Source organism: Oryx dammah, unplaced genomic scaffold, assembly GCF_014754425.2.
Source record: "Oryx dammah isolate SB20612 unplaced genomic scaffold, SCBI_Odam_1.1 HiC_scaffold_27, whole genome shotgun sequence".
NCBI lineage: Eukaryota > Metazoa > Chordata > Mammalia > Artiodactyla > Bovidae > Oryx > Oryx dammah.
The window spans coordinates 104834202-104853997 of record NW_024070211.1 but is presented as its reverse complement, the minus strand read 5'-3'; the positions used below and the strand labels follow the sequence as shown (position 1 = coordinate 104853997).

The 19796-nt window shown below is 34.9% G+C and overlaps 1 protein-coding gene across 1 annotated transcript in view; it reads left to right on the top strand.

Annotated features, from left to right (window-relative positions):
- Positions 1-5265: 5265 nt before the first annotated feature.
- The window catches only part of SCN3A (sodium voltage-gated channel alpha subunit 3), an 87641-nt gene continuing 73110 nt past the window's right edge, over positions 5266-19796 (top strand). Inside the window, exons 1-7 of the mRNA XM_040229262.1 lie at positions 5266-5565; positions 10925-11043; positions 12502-12591; positions 17460-17588; positions 18258-18349; positions 19163-19435; positions 19632-19695. Of these exons, the coding sequence (XP_040085196.1) occupies positions 5302-5565; positions 10925-11043; positions 12502-12591; positions 17460-17588; positions 18258-18349; positions 19163-19435; positions 19632-19695 (1031 nt within the window). The 5' untranslated portion in view covers positions 5266-5301. The remainder of the gene's footprint in view (positions 5566-10924; positions 11044-12501; positions 12592-17459; positions 17589-18257; positions 18350-19162; positions 19436-19631; positions 19696-19796) is intronic.

Genomic DNA, 19796 nt, shown 5'->3' with positions numbered 1-19796 from the left:
ACATGAGTTTGAGTAAACTCCGGGAGTTGGTGATGGACAGGGAGGCCTGGCATGCTGAGTTCATGGGGTTGCAAAGAGTCAAACATGACTGAGACTGAACTGAACTGAACTGGGAGCTTGACAGTCTCCCAATACATTATGATCTTCTCTAGAGATCAATGGTGATATTAACAAATGCTATTTTTGAATGTTACATAATAAAATTTGTCAAAATTTGGAAAATCTGCCTAGCAATGTGCTGATATTTTCCAAATGATCTATGCATGATGGTACAAAATCCATCCAAAGGGCAAGATCAATCAAAAGTTCACTGGTAGTTTCAGATTCCACACTGAAACTAATCTAAGAAGCTACCATTTGCAGAGTTTTAATGTTTATCAAAGAAAAATATTCACAATTGCTTCATAAAGAAATTGAAATACTCCCTATTTTCCAACTACATATTTGTGAGGGGATTTTCTTCTGTTACTTTAATCAAAACAACATATCTCAACAGATTGAATTCTTAAGATATGAGAATCTAGCTATATTTCATTAAGTCAGACAGTAAAGAGATTTGCCCAAATGTAAAACAAGTTCATCCTTCTCACTCAATTCTTTTCATTTTGAAACATGATTGGGATTGGTATATTAAGTTGTTTTCATTAAAAATCTGTTTTATATGTAAACATATTAAGTTAATCAAGACATGTTTTTAAATTTTCTAATTTTTAGTAAATATGGATAGATAAGTCTCCTCTTAAACAAAAGCTCTTTGAAGTCATCTATAATTTTAAGAGCATTAAGGGATCCTGAAACCAAAATGTTTAAAAACCATGGCTCTAGGATCGTTCCCTATCTGTCCATCCTTCATACTGCCACCATCTTTCCAATCTTAAAGTGATCATGCATGTCCCATCTACAGCTTTCCTTAGCATGCTGACTGAGGCCTTTGGTGATCTATATCCTGCCTAAATTCCATTCCTTCATTTTTCCACTCCCTTTTAGGCAGGTTGACTTCCACCCATAATGAACTTCTTATAGTTCTTCCCAAACAATCCATGCTCTGTTATTTCTGGGTCCATATACGTGCTTTCCCCCTGCCTACCTAATAGGTGTCTACTAATATGACTTTTTCCCAAGCTTCCCCCATCTACCACCGCCACTACAGCTAATTGGTCAAATTCCAACCAGTCTACAAAACTTACCCTAATATCACTTCCTTAGGAAATCTTATCTTAACCATGCCCTTCCCTGGGTAGAATAAATTCCGACCTTTAATGCAGCTCAGACAATAACCAGTTATATAAGATTATAATTATTAGTATAAAAATCTGTCTCTCCTAATAGTCAGTGCCTTAAGGGCAGAGACTATGGGTACCTAGTTCAAGCATAGTGTTGATACAGAGTGGTCCCTCAATAAATATTTCCTCAATAAATGACCCTAAGTTTCCTTCCAGGTTTAAAATTCTGTCATCCATCCCTGTAATAAATATTTTGAACCACAGTCTTTCTTGGTTAACAGAAGGATGCATTTGTTTTATTGATACACATTAACAAACATAGACACTTGAATTTTTAATCAAAGAGATCATCTCCTCAGATCTTTTCTCCTTTTTTTTTGTCCTTGCAAGGACAGTTCTGGAGAAAATTTGGTATGTTAAATTTGATGTGTTTTAATAAATTATAATGCACATATATTCATTAATAATAGATATTCACACCAAGGCATCAGCAGGAATTAATTTTTTAAAGTCTGTCCTAACAGGAATATAAAATTATGTAAGAGCTCAGTATAATAAGCTCACAAAGAACAAGAAAGAATAGAAAAAAATTAAAATAGAACTACTAAAGAACTATGAGAGGTTTCTTAACAGCAACACTATAGATGAAGCCCCAAGAAACTCTGTTCACTATAATCTTTAATGTCTCAGCCTACCCAAATACTGAGCAAACCCTAGGTCTCCTTGCAGACAAAAAGCTGAGTCTAGAACTGGACTGTCTTCTCAGGATTTAGAGACACCAGCATGGTATTTCAATGAGACGTCTTTACTTCCTTTTGATCAAGACTTGAGATCTTTATTCTGGCCCCTCATAAGTGAACGAAGGTAAAGAATTATTTATTTTTAAATAAATTTTCATGATTTCATGATGGTACCTTGTTTTGTGTCATCTCAGAGAAATCAAAGCCATTTATAAAGATTGCTGGAAGATTTTCTACATTAGATATGTTTAAAATAATTTCATTTTAAAACTTAGGAGCCAGGAGACTCTAATTAAATGAGTAAAAGCAGTTATTTCTTTATGGAAAAGTGTTGCCATGTATATGATAAGGTATTTCGATGTCAGTGAGGTTGCTTGCTTGTATGTGCTCAGTTGTGTCCAGCTCTTTACAACCCCATGGACTGGGAGCCCCACCAGGCTCCTCTGTCCATGAAATTCTCCAGACAAGAATACTGGAGTGCGTTCCCATTTTCCTACTCCAGGGGATCTTCCTGACACAGGGATCAAACCCACATCTCTTATGTCTCCTGCATTGTTAGGCAGGTGCTTCAAAGAGGTTGAGGAAGATTAAGTGACAAACTCAATGCCACAGACTCAGTACTCACAGACTTTGAAACCAACTGCTGCAAGGTTTTCATTCCATTGTCAATAAAGAAACCAAAATCAGTTCAAGTAAATGCTTAACTACAAAAGCAACCTTTCTTGTCCCTTAAGAAAGCAGCCAAGTTCCACAGAAATTTTTAAAGATATTTTTCTCATGCTTTGTCATTTTCATTTAGCACTTGGGAAGAACCCTTATCCATTCAATTCATGACAGGTGATAAGAGACAGGTGGATTACACATCCCTGGTTATTTAAGGCTTTCAGTTAAAGGCAAACTCCTTCCCCACTGAAAAGTACCAACGCTGTGATTATTCCACAGCTGCCTAGAGTTGAAATGACTATGTCGCCATTGAATTTAACGTAAAATGGCTGAAACCATTAATTCTACTTTGTGCATCTACCATGAATTTAGAAGGCACAAAATAGAGAGCTGATTGATTTTTAAGTAAAACAGAATAACTGTTCCAAACCTTCTGATCCATATACCACTTGATGGAGCATAAGAAAGAGCCTTGTCCCATCACAAATCAGAAGTTCTTTTTTCAGAACTAGTAGGGGATATGGCACAATTTTTTTGACCAGTCTGATAATTTATAACTTATCTGGAATATACCTTCATAATAGCAGGAAATATAATGATGGTATCATATTATGAATATGAATTCAATGGAAAGACATACGTATTAAAATATTTTTTGTCACTAGGACAGACCTGGGAACCACTAATTCAGATATACACTCAAAAAACATACAGTATTCTGTATCATTTTTCTTATGTCACTATAAGATGTAGAATTTCTCCTTCTCTGGAAACTCACTATCTCCATGCAACGAATTGCCAAGAATTAGAATGCCATTTAGGGATAAACTACTATGGTGACTAGAGTAGGTGTGGGGGCAGAGGACGGTAGGTGTCTGGGGATAGAGAAATGTCACAGATGACTTCCATGATTATTCTGATGCCATGGTTGTAGATCATTGTACAAGATGACTGATGTACTCATTGCATTTCATTGTTACTGTTTCTATTTTCTATGTGGATTTTTAAAATAAGATTCTTGGCACAATGCAAAATAAAATAACTGCTAACTCGTGTTTCAAAATTTATGTAGCTGATTTCCTGTATTTCTGACAGTTCTGTCACATTTCCAGCAGATAGAATTTCTTCCCTCCCCTGGGAAATTGAGCAGGTCCACTCCACATGTCTGCCTTGTCTCCTCCATTCCTCTTCCAGCCATGGGGTAGGCGTGTGTGAATGTGCCCCTGTACTCTGCACTCCCCAGTCCATTCCTGAAGCTCCACAGTCAGCTGTAGTTCCAGCAAGTTAGGACCTTATTTAAGGAACAGTGGCTTGAATTGCAAAGATGCTTGAAACCACAACAGAGGAAATGGTTGAAGGAAGGAACTAAAGATAATTAGATTACGATCACTGACACTAACACAGTGCTTCCTATTCTGGAAACTAGTCTAAATATTTAATGCAAATTAATTTATTAATTCCTTACTAACCTGGGGGGTTCAGTTCTCATATTATCCCCGTTTTATAAATGAAGACTGAAGCCCTGAGGGGTTACTTTTTTTTTTTTACTTTACAATTCTGTATTGGTTTTGCCATTTTTAAAAAGTCATGCCGCTCCACAGTGACAGCCAGGGTTTAGAACAGAAGGAATTTGGCTCCATAGTCCATTCCTTTACTACCCTACACCTAATGAAAGATTCAAGAACATGAAAACTGTCCTGGAATACTTAAAGAGGAGCAGACAGGAAAAGTAAATACATTCTGCATTGCTTCAGAAGATACCTCAGGAGGAACCTAAGTGAAAAGCTAAAAGGAAACAGCTTTGACTTCTCTGTCGATGCTGATAGTCAGACCTTGCCTTAGAACCAGTGTTCAGTGATGCTGGTAATTAGAACAGTGGTTGGGTTATACAAAATTCTTTTCCTACCTTGAGATTTTATGAGTTGGCGGTATACCACTGTATTGTCCCCAGGATATTTTTCTTTGGAGTGTTAGTAAGATATGATAAAAGGAGGAGGGAGAGAAATAATGAGTCCCTGCAAGGAGATCCAACCAGTCCATTCCAAAGGAGATCAGCCCTGGGATTTCTTTGGAAGGAATGATGCTAAAGCTGAAGCTCCAGTACTTTGGCCACCTCATGCGAAGAGTTGACTCATTGGAAAAGACTCTGATGCTGGAAGGGATTGGGGTCAGGAGGAGAAGGGGACAACAGAGGATGAGATGGCTGGATGGCATCACCGACTTGATGCACATGAGTTTGGCTGAACTCCGGGAGTCGGTGATGGACAGGGAGGCCTGGCGTGCTGCGATTCATGGGGTCACAAAGAGTGGGACACGACTGAGTGATTGAACTGAACTGAAGTAATTTTATCGACAAGCATTCTTGGCACTAATCTTTACCAAATGTTTACTATGCTTTGGTGTAAAGGTATCAGAACAGACATTTGATAGACATATAAAGTTGTCTTATTGAAAATTAGATTGGATATTTCTAAGTTAAAATTTGTAGTGCAGCATGAAAAGCACTACTTAGACTTTATATTAAAATAAAATATAAGAAATATTAAATAATATCTTGGTTGATTTTCTTAATCTCTCCCATTCTCTTGCTTTCCTAACCCTCATGTATTTTTTTTTTAATTGCAGGCTATTCTTATGCAAGAAGCTAAACGTAATTAAATGTGCAGGATGAAAAGATGGCACAGGCACTGTTGGTACCCCCAGGACCTGAAAGCTTCCGCCTTTTTACTAGAGAATCTCTTGCTGCTATCGAAAAACGTGCTGCAGAAGAGAAAGCCAAGAAACCCAAGAGAGAACAAGACAATGATGATGAGAACGAACCAAAGCCAAACAGTGACTTGGAGGCTGGAAAGAATCTTCCATTCATTTACGGAGACATCCCTCCAGGGATGGTGTCAGAGCCGCTGGAGGACTTGGACCCCTACTATATCAATAAGAAAGTGAGTGTTGATTTTATCCTTCCCATAAGTCTTTAACTTGGAACTTTAATATACTTTTCTGGGGCTCATGGATACACTGCACTATAAGTTTTCTATTGTTTAAGATTTTATAATACTTATTTCCACTTATTTTTAAGGACAATATAATCAGCAGAAACATAAGAAAGGAAGTCAAGATCTGGCCAAAGTGAAGTAATATAGAGATGAACCATTTCTACAGTTTCGCAGTCACTGATATTGAAAAAATTAAAATTGATACCAACAAAACAAAACATCTGTTATTGGTGACATATTTAAACACATATTAGAAAACAGAATAATAGCTATATGAAAGAAGAGTCACAGGGTACATATCCTTATTTTTTAGTTCTTTGACTTGAGGTTTCTTCACAATAGATTTGTATTCTAGAGGGTAATAAATAGTCTTTTATTTAGCATCCTCCTATAGGAAGATAGAAAAAAATGTTCACCCAAAGATACATTTTTTGGGGTCCAATAAACTGATTGGGAGTTTCTCTTAAACGTAATCTGTGACAGGCTAGATTCCAGAACACCTACATGTTGTTAAAACATCACTCTGAGAAAAAAACAATGTCGAAACAGAAGACAAAAAACAGAAACAGAAACCAAGTTTTCCCATCTATATATGATTTAAATCAACAATTATGACTGTGTCTTTCTAATACTATAATAACCACATAATTCTGTCATAATTAGCTAGTTTTTGATGTTAAACGAACTGTGCAGTATTTTATAGGAAGTGCAAAAAATTCATGATAGATTGTGTGCTCTCTAATTAAGTATTTTGGCAGCTTACAACAATGATTTGTATTTCACATTCACAGACATAAAAACTGGCCCATGTAGAAACTAAAGAAACATTAATATCACCGAGAGTTATTGGCTTACAGATTAAAGGAAAAATTGAGCACTTTTATTAGTCAAAGCCAGCCCTTTTAAAAAGAATGGCTAAAGAAACTGTATTCTTTAAGCAGCATACAACTTATAAGATCAATGATGGCTAAAGAAACTGACAAACATTCAGACCTGGAACTAGCCCTATTGCTCTGAAGGAGTGCTTCTGAAACTATGTACATACAGAGGATAATGTTAAAATACAGATTCTTTCTGTTTCCTTTTAAACTAGCTGCATGAAAGGTGGCATATAATATATATTCATACAGTTCTAAAAGTAATTTATTCCAGTACTTTACTATAGAATTGGTAAAGAAAATTTTGAAATTTAGTTACTATATTATTACACATGTTGATGAAAGTGGGATATTCCCCAAGAAACTAGAAGAAAATTCTCCTCTGGAAATTTTTGATTCAAACTATATATTTGGAAAGATACCTTCAAGAGATGGCAGTATGACTTATACTTTGACATGCTTAAAAGTATTTGCTACTTAAAGAAAGGAAGTTTCCTTAAGATAGGGAATTGGCAAAATTAAGGAGGAGCAAAAGAGAATAGTGAAGAAAAATATTAACATTTTCTCAGGGAGCCAGATTTTCAGTTAGTAGTAGTCCTGAAAGTACTTTCCTCTCAGAAAGTCATTTCACTGGGGAGAGCCTACACTTTGCCACCTAATTGAGACGCCATCAAACATCCATATTAATTAATTAAGTCAGCTTATTTGGACTCCACGCTCAACAAAGATTATCTTATTATAATTCGTCTTCCCATAGATCTGCTTAAAGGAAAGAATGTGCTGGCTATGCTACAGCAATTATTCCAACCCGTGTGACAGTGATCTATCTGGTTGTATATAAATAGATTGACATTTTAATTTTATATCAGGCTTTCAAGCTTGGTTAATGTGAGTCTGCCGCTAGGAAACAGAATTGCTCTCTATGTGCTAACAAAGTCAGTTTTTATTGCCTCCCTGTCTCACAACAAGAGTAGAACCCATACTTATTCATAATAGGCCAAGTGTCATCTTAAGAGACTAGAGTGTATACTGTTGTTTGCCCTGCTTTCCTTTATGATGAGTCTATAAGGATGAAGACTGTTGAAGAAAATAGCTCTTGGGACAGAAGGAGCTATGTAGGAAGCTAATGGAGAAGTTCTGGAATTTAAAATATGGTATAGAGCTTGTTAATTATATGGAATAATTGCAGGTGAAAGGCGTTTTAAAATTATAAAGCATTATGAAACTTTGATTCCATCAATTAATGTTACAATTTTACGTACCTAATTGAATCATATAAGCAAAATCACAATGCATTTTAATGGCACTCAAATTGATCAGATGAAGCTTGAGACTAGTTAAAGTGATTATAGTAACAGCTAAAATTTGCTCTGCTCACACTTTGTCAGGTATTGTTTGAGTGCTCTAACTCGTATAACTTATGCCATATTCAACGAGAAGCAAGGCATGTACTATATTTACCTCATTGTATAGATGGGAAAGTGAAGCACAGAGAGGTTACATAACCTGCCCAAAGTTACACTCCTTAAGTGATGAATTAGGATGTGAACCTAGGCAGTCAGGTTCCAGAGCTCTTAATCACTAAGCAAAACTATATACCATGTTTATCATATAATGAAAGAAAATGGTTAAAAAAATTATATAATTTTCAATTCTCTGATGGATATGGTTCTATTCAGAGAACTTATTCTTGCCTTAAGTAGTAAAAACTTTAGTGAACCTGTAAAATGTGCATTTACCTGGAAAAAAGAAGCAAGCACCATTCCGGAGTAGATAATAACCAGTTTAACATACTTCCAGATATAAAAGTCATCATCTTAGTAGCAATATATAGTACTATTTTCTTAAGTCACATCATTACTTATCACTTCTTGGAGAACAGATTTTGGAATTGACACTATTGATCTTTCCTCTATTTATCAGTCATTCTCTCAAATAATTTTCAGTTTCGATGTATCTCTCAACAAAAGAGCCTCAAATTTCAAATGCCTTTCTTATCATTTGTTCACCATACAAGACAACAACCTTTTATTCTTCACTTCTCAGAACTCAAGGTTTTCTTTCTGTGAGGGGTTGTTCTCCAGAAATAAACTGGGATTGTGTTCTTAAGGTCTGCTTTATTCCAGAGTCAGTAAATTCACTGAAGATGCCCTTGGTATGTCATTTTTAATCCCCTTAGTACTGCAAAAGCTAATCTTATGGGAAGAGGTGAGGCTTCCATGTTTCAAGAAACAGTTCATTTCTGTTCACTCTGACCTTGGAGATTTTTCAAAATAAAATCCTCTCAATGTTACAGTTGGCTTTTTCAGGAATATTGTTTTTAAAAAAAATGAGTAAATGCACCTTAAACTGTGGTAAACTTTACATGTTACTGCTGTCATTGAATGTCTAAACAGACCCAGATTGCTTGACTATAATATTAAATGATTTAATCCTATGATTTCAAAAAATCCTTTAATGCATCTGTGTTTGAAGAGCAGGCATCCCAGTGCCCACTCTCCCTTGAGAATAATCTCAGTGCTAGTAAAGAATAGCTTATTTTCCCTTATCAAAGCATTTTTCAAATCCATAGATTACAGTTCATAGAAAATAGTTGGTTAGGTCTATGGTCTTGAATACAAAAAGGCAACGTGCAGAGAAGTCGCTTTCTCTATGCTTTACACTTAAATATAAATATTTTCTATTCATTAAATGTAATTATTATACTCACAATATTCTATTCAAACAAGGCATGATGTCAGTGAACATGAATGTCTAGGATACACCCTTAGTTAATTTAATCATATAAGCAACATCATAATGTATTTTAATGGCATTCAAATTGATCGTGTAAAAGTTGAGAATAGTGAAAACATATTCATCACTAAATGGTTATATAGAATAGATATCTTTAAAGTAAATAGCGTCTTAAAGGTAAACTCACATTTAATTGAAACGAAAGTTTATTTGCAAACCAGGCTATTAAATGCTGTGTAAAAGCAAAATGGAAAAAAAAAAAAAGTAGCTAACTGGTTCTTTATGCTCAATGATTTATAACAACTTCTAAGCTAGTCCTCAGTGGAAAGAACTCTACAAATAATTGCTGCTTGACTATAATTACAAGCAGCATGCCAATGTGTATATATTAATATACTAAGACTTACTGGAAAAGGGAAACAATTGGGGAGTGATCAAAAGGCAGTGTGATTTATCTGGAAAGACATAATGGTGGAGATGATTTTGACAGCTGAGGACATTCCTGGAGAGTAGGGATTTTCAACCCGTGGCTGCATATAGAATCACTAGGGGAAAATGTTTAACATACCATTGTCTATGCCCATCCTCCAGAAATTAATTCTGTTCTCGGGTGGATCCCGTATAACAGCAATTTTAAGATCACCCCAGGAGATTCTAACATGTGGACAGAACTAAGAATATTTGATATAAGAGTGGGTCACTGTAGATGGAACCTTATTGTCAGGGCTGTTATGGACCTGCACAGAAGTAAGTTTGCATTACATGACCTCTCAGGTGCCTCCTTCCTCTAGGATTCTATGACACTCATCTTGAGAATCAGAGTGAGAAGTTGATAGTAAGTGAGATTGACAAGTGAACTGAATTGGCTGGAACAAAGGTGCTTTGGTGGGAAAAGAAATAAAAGATGATTCCAGGGAGACCTAGTAGGTAATCACCATCTGAGCCACCAGGGAAGTCCCAAGAAGACTGAAGTGGGTAGCCATTCCCTTCTCCAGGGGATCCTCCCAATCCAGGGATTGGACCCGCATTACAGGCAGATTCTTTACCATCTGAGCCACCAGGAAAGCCCAGCTTAAATGCTAAATTGATGATTATAGGTTTCAGGTCATAGGAATTTAGCGACAGAATGCCCTTTGAAATGATGCATTCCAGCCTAATTCTTAATGCGGCTGGTCCTTCTCAGTATTACAGCAGATCCATAGAAACAGCAAAACCAGTTTATTCAACCTGTTTGAACGTTAAAGTAGGACAACTACCACAGGGAAAATAGCTTCATAAACTTTGGCGTTAAAAGATTTGATATAATTAAAATATTTATAAAAGATTATTTTAATACCAGTATGTACAGAATAATCTGAAAAGTTACCAAAACTGGGGACAGATGGTAAGCCTTAAATAGAATTAGAGTCCACAAAGTTAGTTTACAACTTGATACAAATTTTGTGTAGGATCATCAGTTTGTATTGGGAAGTTGATACCTGAGAGACAGATTAGATAATAGTACATGGTATCTTTATTTGTAGTTATATGTTAATTTAGGAGAGAAAAAATGATATTTAATATGTTTATACTTAACACAAACTGGCTTAAACAAGTTCAAACAAATCAGGTAAAAAGTTTTTATGTGTGTAAGCTCTTCATATAAGCCACATGTCTAATCTAGTCATTTTTTCTCATGTGTTCTTTTTCAGACTTTTATAGTATTGAATAAAGGGAAGGCAATTTTCCGATTCAGTGCCACCTCTGCCTTGTATATTTTAACTCCACTAAACCCTATTAGGAAAATTGCTATTAAGATTTTGGTACATTCATATCCTTTTTATGTGAATTGTCTAAATGTTGTTACTAATAGCTGATTTTATAAAAAATGTCATTCTTTTTATAATATATATATAATTCTTTCAGATTAATTGGTAACCTTGTTATTTAACCTATTGTACTCACTGATTTTCTGCTCTTTATAACAAGATTATTGTAGGATGACAATTATGATTCTAGTGGTAAAAAGAAAACTATGATAGTAAATGCAACACACTGTGTAGCCGGAACAACAGCAAATCTCCTTCAAACTTTTATTAACCTCAATTAGACCATATATAACCACCATTAAAGAAGCATAGCCTACTGTACTTAGTATTATTATCTATATTCCAAATGTTCAAATTTTTGTGCCTTAATTGGTTCTGTATGTTCATCACCTGGACTTTCCTTCCTTCCTTCCTTTTCTTCCTTCAGTAAATATTAAACTACTATGCATCTGAATGATAATATCTATTTAAAAATCATTGAACTTAAAACTACTTACAATGATAGTCAAAAACTATATGTAAAATGACATAATAGGTGTGGATTTCAAGAAAACTCTCAAGAAGTGATAATAAACTAGAAAGGTGATCTTCAGAGGCAGTGATCCAAAATAAGCATCTTATACAAACAGATTTAAAACAAGTTAATATAAAAACTAAAAGAGAGACCAAAGGGACAGGGTTAACCTAGAGACAGGGAAAAGATGACTGATAGTCTTTTGAAGTGCTTTTGAATTCTCCCAGGCTATGGTTTGATACTGGAAAGTATTTACATTTTAAAACATAAAGATTTACTTCAAAAAATGTAATCATAAGTTTTCTTAGAGTGAAGGCTGGGTTGAAATTCTAAGAGAAATCATTACAGCTAATTCTTAGAAAGGTTTAAAAACAGTGTGTGTTTAGGTATGGTATGGACAAGATACAGAAAGATAATTAAATGTCCTGATAAGTTCCCATACACGCAATTGAAAATAAAAAGTTAGAAAATAAAACTAGCTCATTAGCAAAATTTGTCTCTCCCTTTAAAGGAACAAGTTCCATCACTGTAAGGTTACTAGCGTTCCTAATTACAGTAGAACCAATCAATGTAATCCTTGAATACACAGAGCTATACATTCTCAGGCTTATTATATTCCATTCATTAACCTTTTGTCCATCAGTGGAATTTTAAAGGGTATCTGAAGTATAACTTTTAGACTTACACTAGAAAATTCCCATTTGCTTCAAACACAGATCTCTTTCTATTGAATTCAGTTTTGTGAGGGAATGATGCAAAATAAAAAAAACAACGAACCAAGAATACAAAGAATATATGACAGACTTTGGAGTTTCATTTTTTTCTTTGTCATTGTTTTAAAACAAATAAGTAAAATTAATTTTACAGGTAACTTGTTTTTTTGTATTGGATTATTTGTAAATGGCCACAATATTGTACTAGCATTTATTCCTTAACTATCATCTACTTTATTCAGCATGCTTATCATGTGCACTATCTTGACCAACTGTGTATTTATGACCTTGAGTAATCCTCCAGACTGGACAAAGAATGTAGAGTAAGTAAAAATGATTTCTTGGAATGAGAAATGCACACTCAAATTCTCTAGCAATCTCCTTTTAATTATGGTCTGACTTACGGTTTCCACTTTTTGAAGTCAAACTAAACACTTCTAAGAGACTATTATTTGCATAATGGAAAAAACAAGGGAATTTTTTTTGGAGGGGGGCATATTTCTCCTATGAGATAGATATTTCTTCCAACAAATGATAGCATTTGATTAAGAAAAGTTATTAATTATATATACTAGCTGGTAAGCTAAATAATCATTTATCATAAAAGTTAAGATTGAATCACAATTATGCATTTTAGATAAAATACAATGACCATTTGAGCATAAATAAAATTATTTTATTCCAGTATATTACTACTATTGTTATATTTTGATAAAATTGATTTAGGTATTTAGCTCTATATCACTAGGCAATTCAATTATACACTATATTAGTTCAGTTCAGTCCAGTCACTCAGTTGTGTCCGACTCTTTTCCACCCCATGGATTGCAGCATGCCAGGCTTCCCTGTCCATCACCAACTCCCGGAGTTCATTCAAACTCACGTCCATCGAGTCGGTGATGCCATCCAGCCATCCTATCCTCTGTTGTCCCCTTCTCCTCCTGCCCTCAATCCCTCCCAGCATCAGAGTCTTTTCCAATATGTCAATTCTTCGCATGAGGTGGCCAAAGTACTGGAGTTTCAGCTTTAGCATCATTCCTTCCAATGAACACCCAGGATCGAACTCCTTTAGAATGGACTGGTTGGATCTCCTTGCAGTCCAAGGGACTCTCAAGAGTCTTCTCCAACACCACAGTTCAAAAGCATCAATTCTTCGGCACTCAGCTTTCTTCACAGTCCAACTCTCACATCCATACGTGACCACTGGAAAAACCATAGCCTTGACTAGATGGACCTTAGTCAGCAGAGTAATGTCTCTGCTTTTGAATATGCTATCTAGGTTGGTCATAACTTTCCTTCCAAGGAGTAAATGTCTTTTAATTTTCATGGCTGCACTCACCATCTGCAGTGATTAGGTACATTTTAAAAAAACACACTTAGGTGTTTAAGTTATTTTGATGTTTAGTTATATTTAGATACATAGATTATTTAGACACACATGTGTGCTAGAAACATCACAAATCTTTAAAGGAAGCAAAATGTCTTTGCAAAACCATATTCAAATAATAACAAGGCTTAAGGGGGAAATGTGATTATGGACAGATCTCTCAAAACTTTTAAAACTTTGTAATTAGAATACTAATAAAAAACCATAACAATCTCAATAAAAAGACACTGGCCCAGTTAAATCTTTGTGGACATTTGTACCTAAAGTCTTAGCCAGCAACCTCTCTGCAGTCTTAAACCTGGGCCTTGTCCTTCCTCCCTTGAAATGGAGACCCTGGCAATGATATCATCAAAGTAAAACATTGATTCAATATTTTAATACAGAGGGAAAGGTCTAAGCATAGTATTTTGGGCATGTTAAACTACACCCTGCTTGCACTAAAGAAGGAACATCTGTCGATTTTTCTGCAGTAGTATTAAGGTCTTTTATTGCTTAGGATATTGTATATAAGTGTGAAGGAAAAGGTGCCCCTGATTATTTCAAAGCATTAATGCGCTGAGGAAAACTGTGCTGTAACTAAAAATCTTTGCATTGTAACAGCATTATTCCCCAATTTGTCAATCACAAATAAGATTATTTGTGAAAGAAACATGCTTTTTTTTTTTTTTTTTTTAGTGAAACAGAAGGTGTTTAGCTTGGACAGTCTATTTATGTAATGGGCTAATACAATGATCAGGTATTTGTTTTAGTGAAAAAGAAATTGTATGTTTTTACCATTATATTTTTAAAGTAATGTCCAATAGGAGATAAGCTATTATAACAAATACTGACACTTTCATTGCTGTTTTTTATAGATTTCTATGAGACTTTACAGAATCATTCTAAGCCATCATTCATCAGTGATTTAACAAATTAAAGACTTTTTTGACAGTAGATTGAAAAAGCTCCCTAGAAATTATTTTAGTAGAGAATCCAGTTCTTATGTTGAGGCAAGCCATGTAACAGAATTCTCAGTTAACACTTACAGTTTGGGGCTTAACAAATGGATATACCTGTATAAAACTATTCTGTATGTATTTTTCCCTGCAGAAATTATTGACATACTTAAACATGTATGAATTTATTTACATAATGTTATTAAAAGGCAGTAAAGGGGACACAAATATCATTATTTGAATATGCAGTTTTCTTTTAGGTTATTTTTAGAGATGCCTATATCCATTATGAAAAGTCAGCTTTACAAAAGCTTTTGACTTTACACTGTTGGAAAACTTTGCACAGGTTTCCTAATCAATTATCTCCAGTCACCTGACAGCAAGGCAGCAGGAAAACAAGCAAAATGTGATGACAGTAAAAGAAACAAACAACAAGAAACTTAAAAAACAGATTCCAATGAAAAGAGAAGTCGGTTTTGACAGGAAAATACAAGTCACTGATAGCAGAAATCTTCCCTATACAGAGAGCTGGCATACCGAGGACCATATTACATAGTGAGAGTCATGTTGTGTAAGGCAAATCATTTCTGGAGATATCAAAATTACAGGGGGACACACCTTGTAACATGGACAGAATCAACAACATGATTAAGAACCTAGTGGGGTCAGAGCCAGGAAGAATCAAGGTCCCCCTTGGTTCTCACTGACCCTTTCAACCTAGCTTTCTAACAGGTATATCTGAACACCTGTCCTGTGCAAAGCTGTCTTAAATGTTAAGCTCTAAGACCCTCTTCCTTGGATAGCTATCCACACTCACCATGTATTCCAAATGTCCCCACAAATTTTTTTCCTTTCCCCAAAACAGAAATAGGAGTAGGGACTTGAATCTTGCTCCTAACAACTCTGTAAATAACTTAGCATTGCCTAAGCATAAACCACGGGGCACTATCTACCAGTATGATAAACAGAACATACATGGGGGCTGTCTCTTATGGTCTTCTGTTATGCTTGGAATCTCTCCAAACAGAAATATCATGGCAATTATATGTAAATATACAAAGATTCAAACCAAAACACAAGTAACCATAAGATTGGCATTGGAAATTAACTCTCTTCCTAATAAAATCAGCTACTTCATAATAAGTAAAGAGAGCAATTGTTCTTACTCTTCATGAAATCAATTGCATTGTTTAAAAAGGAGAAAGAACATTCCTAGGAAAATTAGACATAAAGATTCTGACATACATTTTCCTGTGATTTCTTTGCTCCCTCATAAGAGAGAAATTTCTACAGAAAAAAAAAAAACTGCAAAAAATAATTTCCTTTTTTTATGTATAAAATACTAGTAGACTGGAAAATATACTGAATTTTAATAAAAGTAAATTCAATTTTTGTGGATTGAGTGAAGTAATCTGAAGAACAAACTTAGATCATACTTTTTAAAAAGAATACAATGTTGAAAAACAAATACTGTCTCCCAACTATTTTTGGAAGAAACAGAAATAACTTATATTGTCAACATTCAAAGGAGAGGGCTGGTATGAAAAGTATTTCACTAGTTGAGGGACTGAAATTTGAATTTGAGCATGTTTAAATGAGAGTTCCTTGGACTGCAAGGAGATCCAACCAGTCCATCCTAAAGGAAATCAGTCCTGAATATTCATTGGAAGGACTGATGCTGAAGCTGAAACTCCAATACTTTGGCCACCTGATGCGAAGAACTGACTCTTTTGAAAAGACCCTGGTGTTGGGGAAGATTGAAAGCAGGAGGAGAAGGGGCTGACAGAGGATGAGATGTCTGGATGGCATCACCGAGTCAATGGACATGAGTTTGAGTAAACTCTGGGAGTTGGTGATGGACAGGGAGGCCTGGCGTGCTGCAGTCTGTGGGGTCGCAAAGAGTTGAACACGACTGAGTGACTGAACTGAACTGAAATGATTTGGCTCAAGTGCATAGAGATAGTAACTGATGTGAGGTTAAATTCAGGAATTTTGTTATCCCTGAATTTTGGTAATTGTGTAGACACATACACACAGAACACTAATGAACTGAAAATTTTTGGTGAGCATGTGAGAGAAGCAGATTTACAGCGTTATGCCTGAATCTTAAGGATATTAAGGGGAAGTTCATTTTTGATATTAGATACATAAAATATCTAATTATTCTAATCAAATATCAATATCAAATTATTCTAATCATTAAGAAGTCTGAATGAAATGTTTATAAGGATATAAAGGGGAAGTTCATTTTTGATATTAGATACATAAAATATCTAATTATTCTAATCAAATATCAATATCAATATCACATTATTCTAATCATTAAGAAGTCTGAATGAAATGTTTTATTATAATAAACATATCCAAGAAATGTTATCTCTAGAGCTATACTGTCTAGTGAGGGAGAAGGGAGACACATGCAGCTTGAAATTTGAAACCTGAAATGTGGCTACTTTTAATTGTTGAGATAACATTTTAGACACATTGGTTTACATAAAATAATAACATGCAAATTAAGTTTACTCATTTCTTCTTTTTATTTGATTACTAGAAATTTGAAAACTAGATATGTAGTTTGTATTAAATTTCAGTTGGACAGTGCTGCTCTAGAGAATCAAGCCTGATGATTATCCATAAAACACAAAACTATTACTATCAAACCTAAATATTTAAACAAGATCAAATTCTTAGTAGAAGGTAGTCTCTCTTCAGTTTAACCCTTTACTCATAAGACTAAACTAGTAGATTTTTTGTAGGTGGGAATAAGGAATTCCATCTTAGTGAACTGAAAAACCACAAAAGAATCAGATTTGCTATATTTTAACAGTTCAAATGAAATTGTTAATTTTTGTTTGGATGCTTTTCCTAGGTACACATTCACTGGAATCTATACCTTTGAGTCACTTATAAAAATCTTGGCAAGAGGGTTTTGCTTAGAAGACTTTACATTCCTTCGTGACCCATGGAACTGGCTGGATTTCAGTGTCATAGTCATGGCGTGAGTATTTTTAAAAACATGTTAAGCTCAATGGCATGAAACAGTTGTAGCATAAAACAGGTTGTTGTGACATATTTTAAATGTAGAGTTTGCTTGTTAGCCAAATTAACTATATGCCTCATATATTTTGAGAATACATATTAGAGTATATATTGCAAGGTAAATGTATCTGATAAATGAGCAATAAATGGAATTACTTTCATGTCATAGTCTTCTATTCATCAAAATGAAGTTATTCATTGACTATAAATTTAATACCACCAACTGTACTTTAATTAGTTTTGCAAACAAACGTTCATATTAGTGAAAACTGTATTGAAATAAAGCAACAAAATTTTATTCCTTAAAGGCAGCTTTTAGCACATGGCACCCTGAAGTCTAGCATTTCCATAAAATTCAAGGGGCTCCATAGGCCAAACCAACCCACTTTTCATTCTTTATTTAGTATAAACTTTGCCAAAACTCTCAGTAACTCTGATTTAATTCTACAGGTATGTAACAGAATTTGTAAACCTAGGCAATGTTTCAGCTCTTCGAACTTTCAGAGTCTTGAGAGCTCTGAAAACTATTTCTGTAATTCCAGGTAAGAAGAAACTGGTGTAAGACGGTAGACCCCTTATATCTCCAACTTTTCTGTTATTGTGTTTGTGTGTGAACTCCCTATTACAGATATGTGACAGAGTTTGTGGACCTGGGCAATGTCTCAGCGTTGAGAACCTTCAGAGTTCTCCGAGCTTTGAAAACAATTTCAGTCATTCCAGGTGAGAGCTAGGTTAAACACCGAGACTGACTTTAAATACACCGTAATAATACTGAGGTTGAAATTACACATGTGACATTAGCCTTGTTGCTTATTATGTTTGTTTTTTTATCTTCAAGAATGCCAAATGAAATTAAATGTTTATTTATAAAGTCAGCCTTTGAGTTTAACAGAGAATTGCATGAGGCGTCTATATAAAATACTAGTTTTGCTCTCTTTCTCACCCACTTTTTTGTGCATTTATGATGTAATGTTTTCTTTTTTACATCCTATAAAAGCTTTGCTATCATGGCTTTACTAACTGATTTATATTTTACCATTTACTGCAGATATATTTTGAAAGTGGATCTCCTCTTATAAAGGAGAAAAGATTATTACTGAATGGCATGTAATACATGGCATGGGATTTTTATTATCTTAAAATTATTTTCTCCTCTAAACCACTGCAACTTGGAAAGCTAGTATTAAAAAGTGGTTGGAGAGAAACAGCCTCCTGAAACACAAAATGTGAAGTGAAAAATAACTGCAAGTTTTTCTTTACTGTTCATGGCAGCACATAAAACTACACATTAAAAAAAAAAAAAAAAACTTCCTGCTTAGATATTTACCCTTTCATTTTAAACCTCCCAAAAGGACACTGCTCATAAATAAAATTTGCTTTTCATGCATTTCCCAAACCATCTGGCTGTCCATAAAGTTTTGGTGTCTAAACAGACAGGCAACTGTTTGTGGGGAGAGAGAACGTATATGACTATTAAGAAGACTCGGTGGCTTGTGACATTCTTCCTCAGCTGACCTCATTCTCTCTCCACAGGTTTAAAGACCATCGTGGGGGCCCTGATCCAGTCTGTGAAGAAGCTTTCTGACGTCATGATCTTGACTGTGTTCTGTCTGAGCGTGTTTGCTCTAATTGGTCTGCAGCTGTTCATGGGCAACCTGCGGAATAAATGCTTACAATGGCCCCCAAGCGATTCTGCTTTTGAAACCAACACCACCTCTTTCTTCAATGGCACAATGAATTCAAATGGGACATTTGTTAATGTAACAATGAGCACATTTAACTGGAAGGATTACATTGAAGATGACAGTAAGAAATATTGCTCCATTGTTAATCTTAGTGTTGCTGAATGAGTTTTCAACTATAAATAGTTGAGGCTGTGGGCTTGAAGCCATCTTTGTAAATTACTTTTTTGGTGTCCACTTTGGAAATAACTGAGATAAATTCTATTTATCCCTAATGTCAACAGGATTGATATGAAATAGTTCATTCTTTATATTAACAGGTCACTTTTATGTTCTGGATGGACAAAATGACCCTTTACTGTGTGGAAATGGATCAGATGCAGGGTAAGGAAAATTTTTTTTAAGATGTAGAACACTTTGGGAAAAAGCAAAAGTAAATAGGAAGAAAATATACAAGGGTAGTCTTGCATGTGTTTAATAAAGAG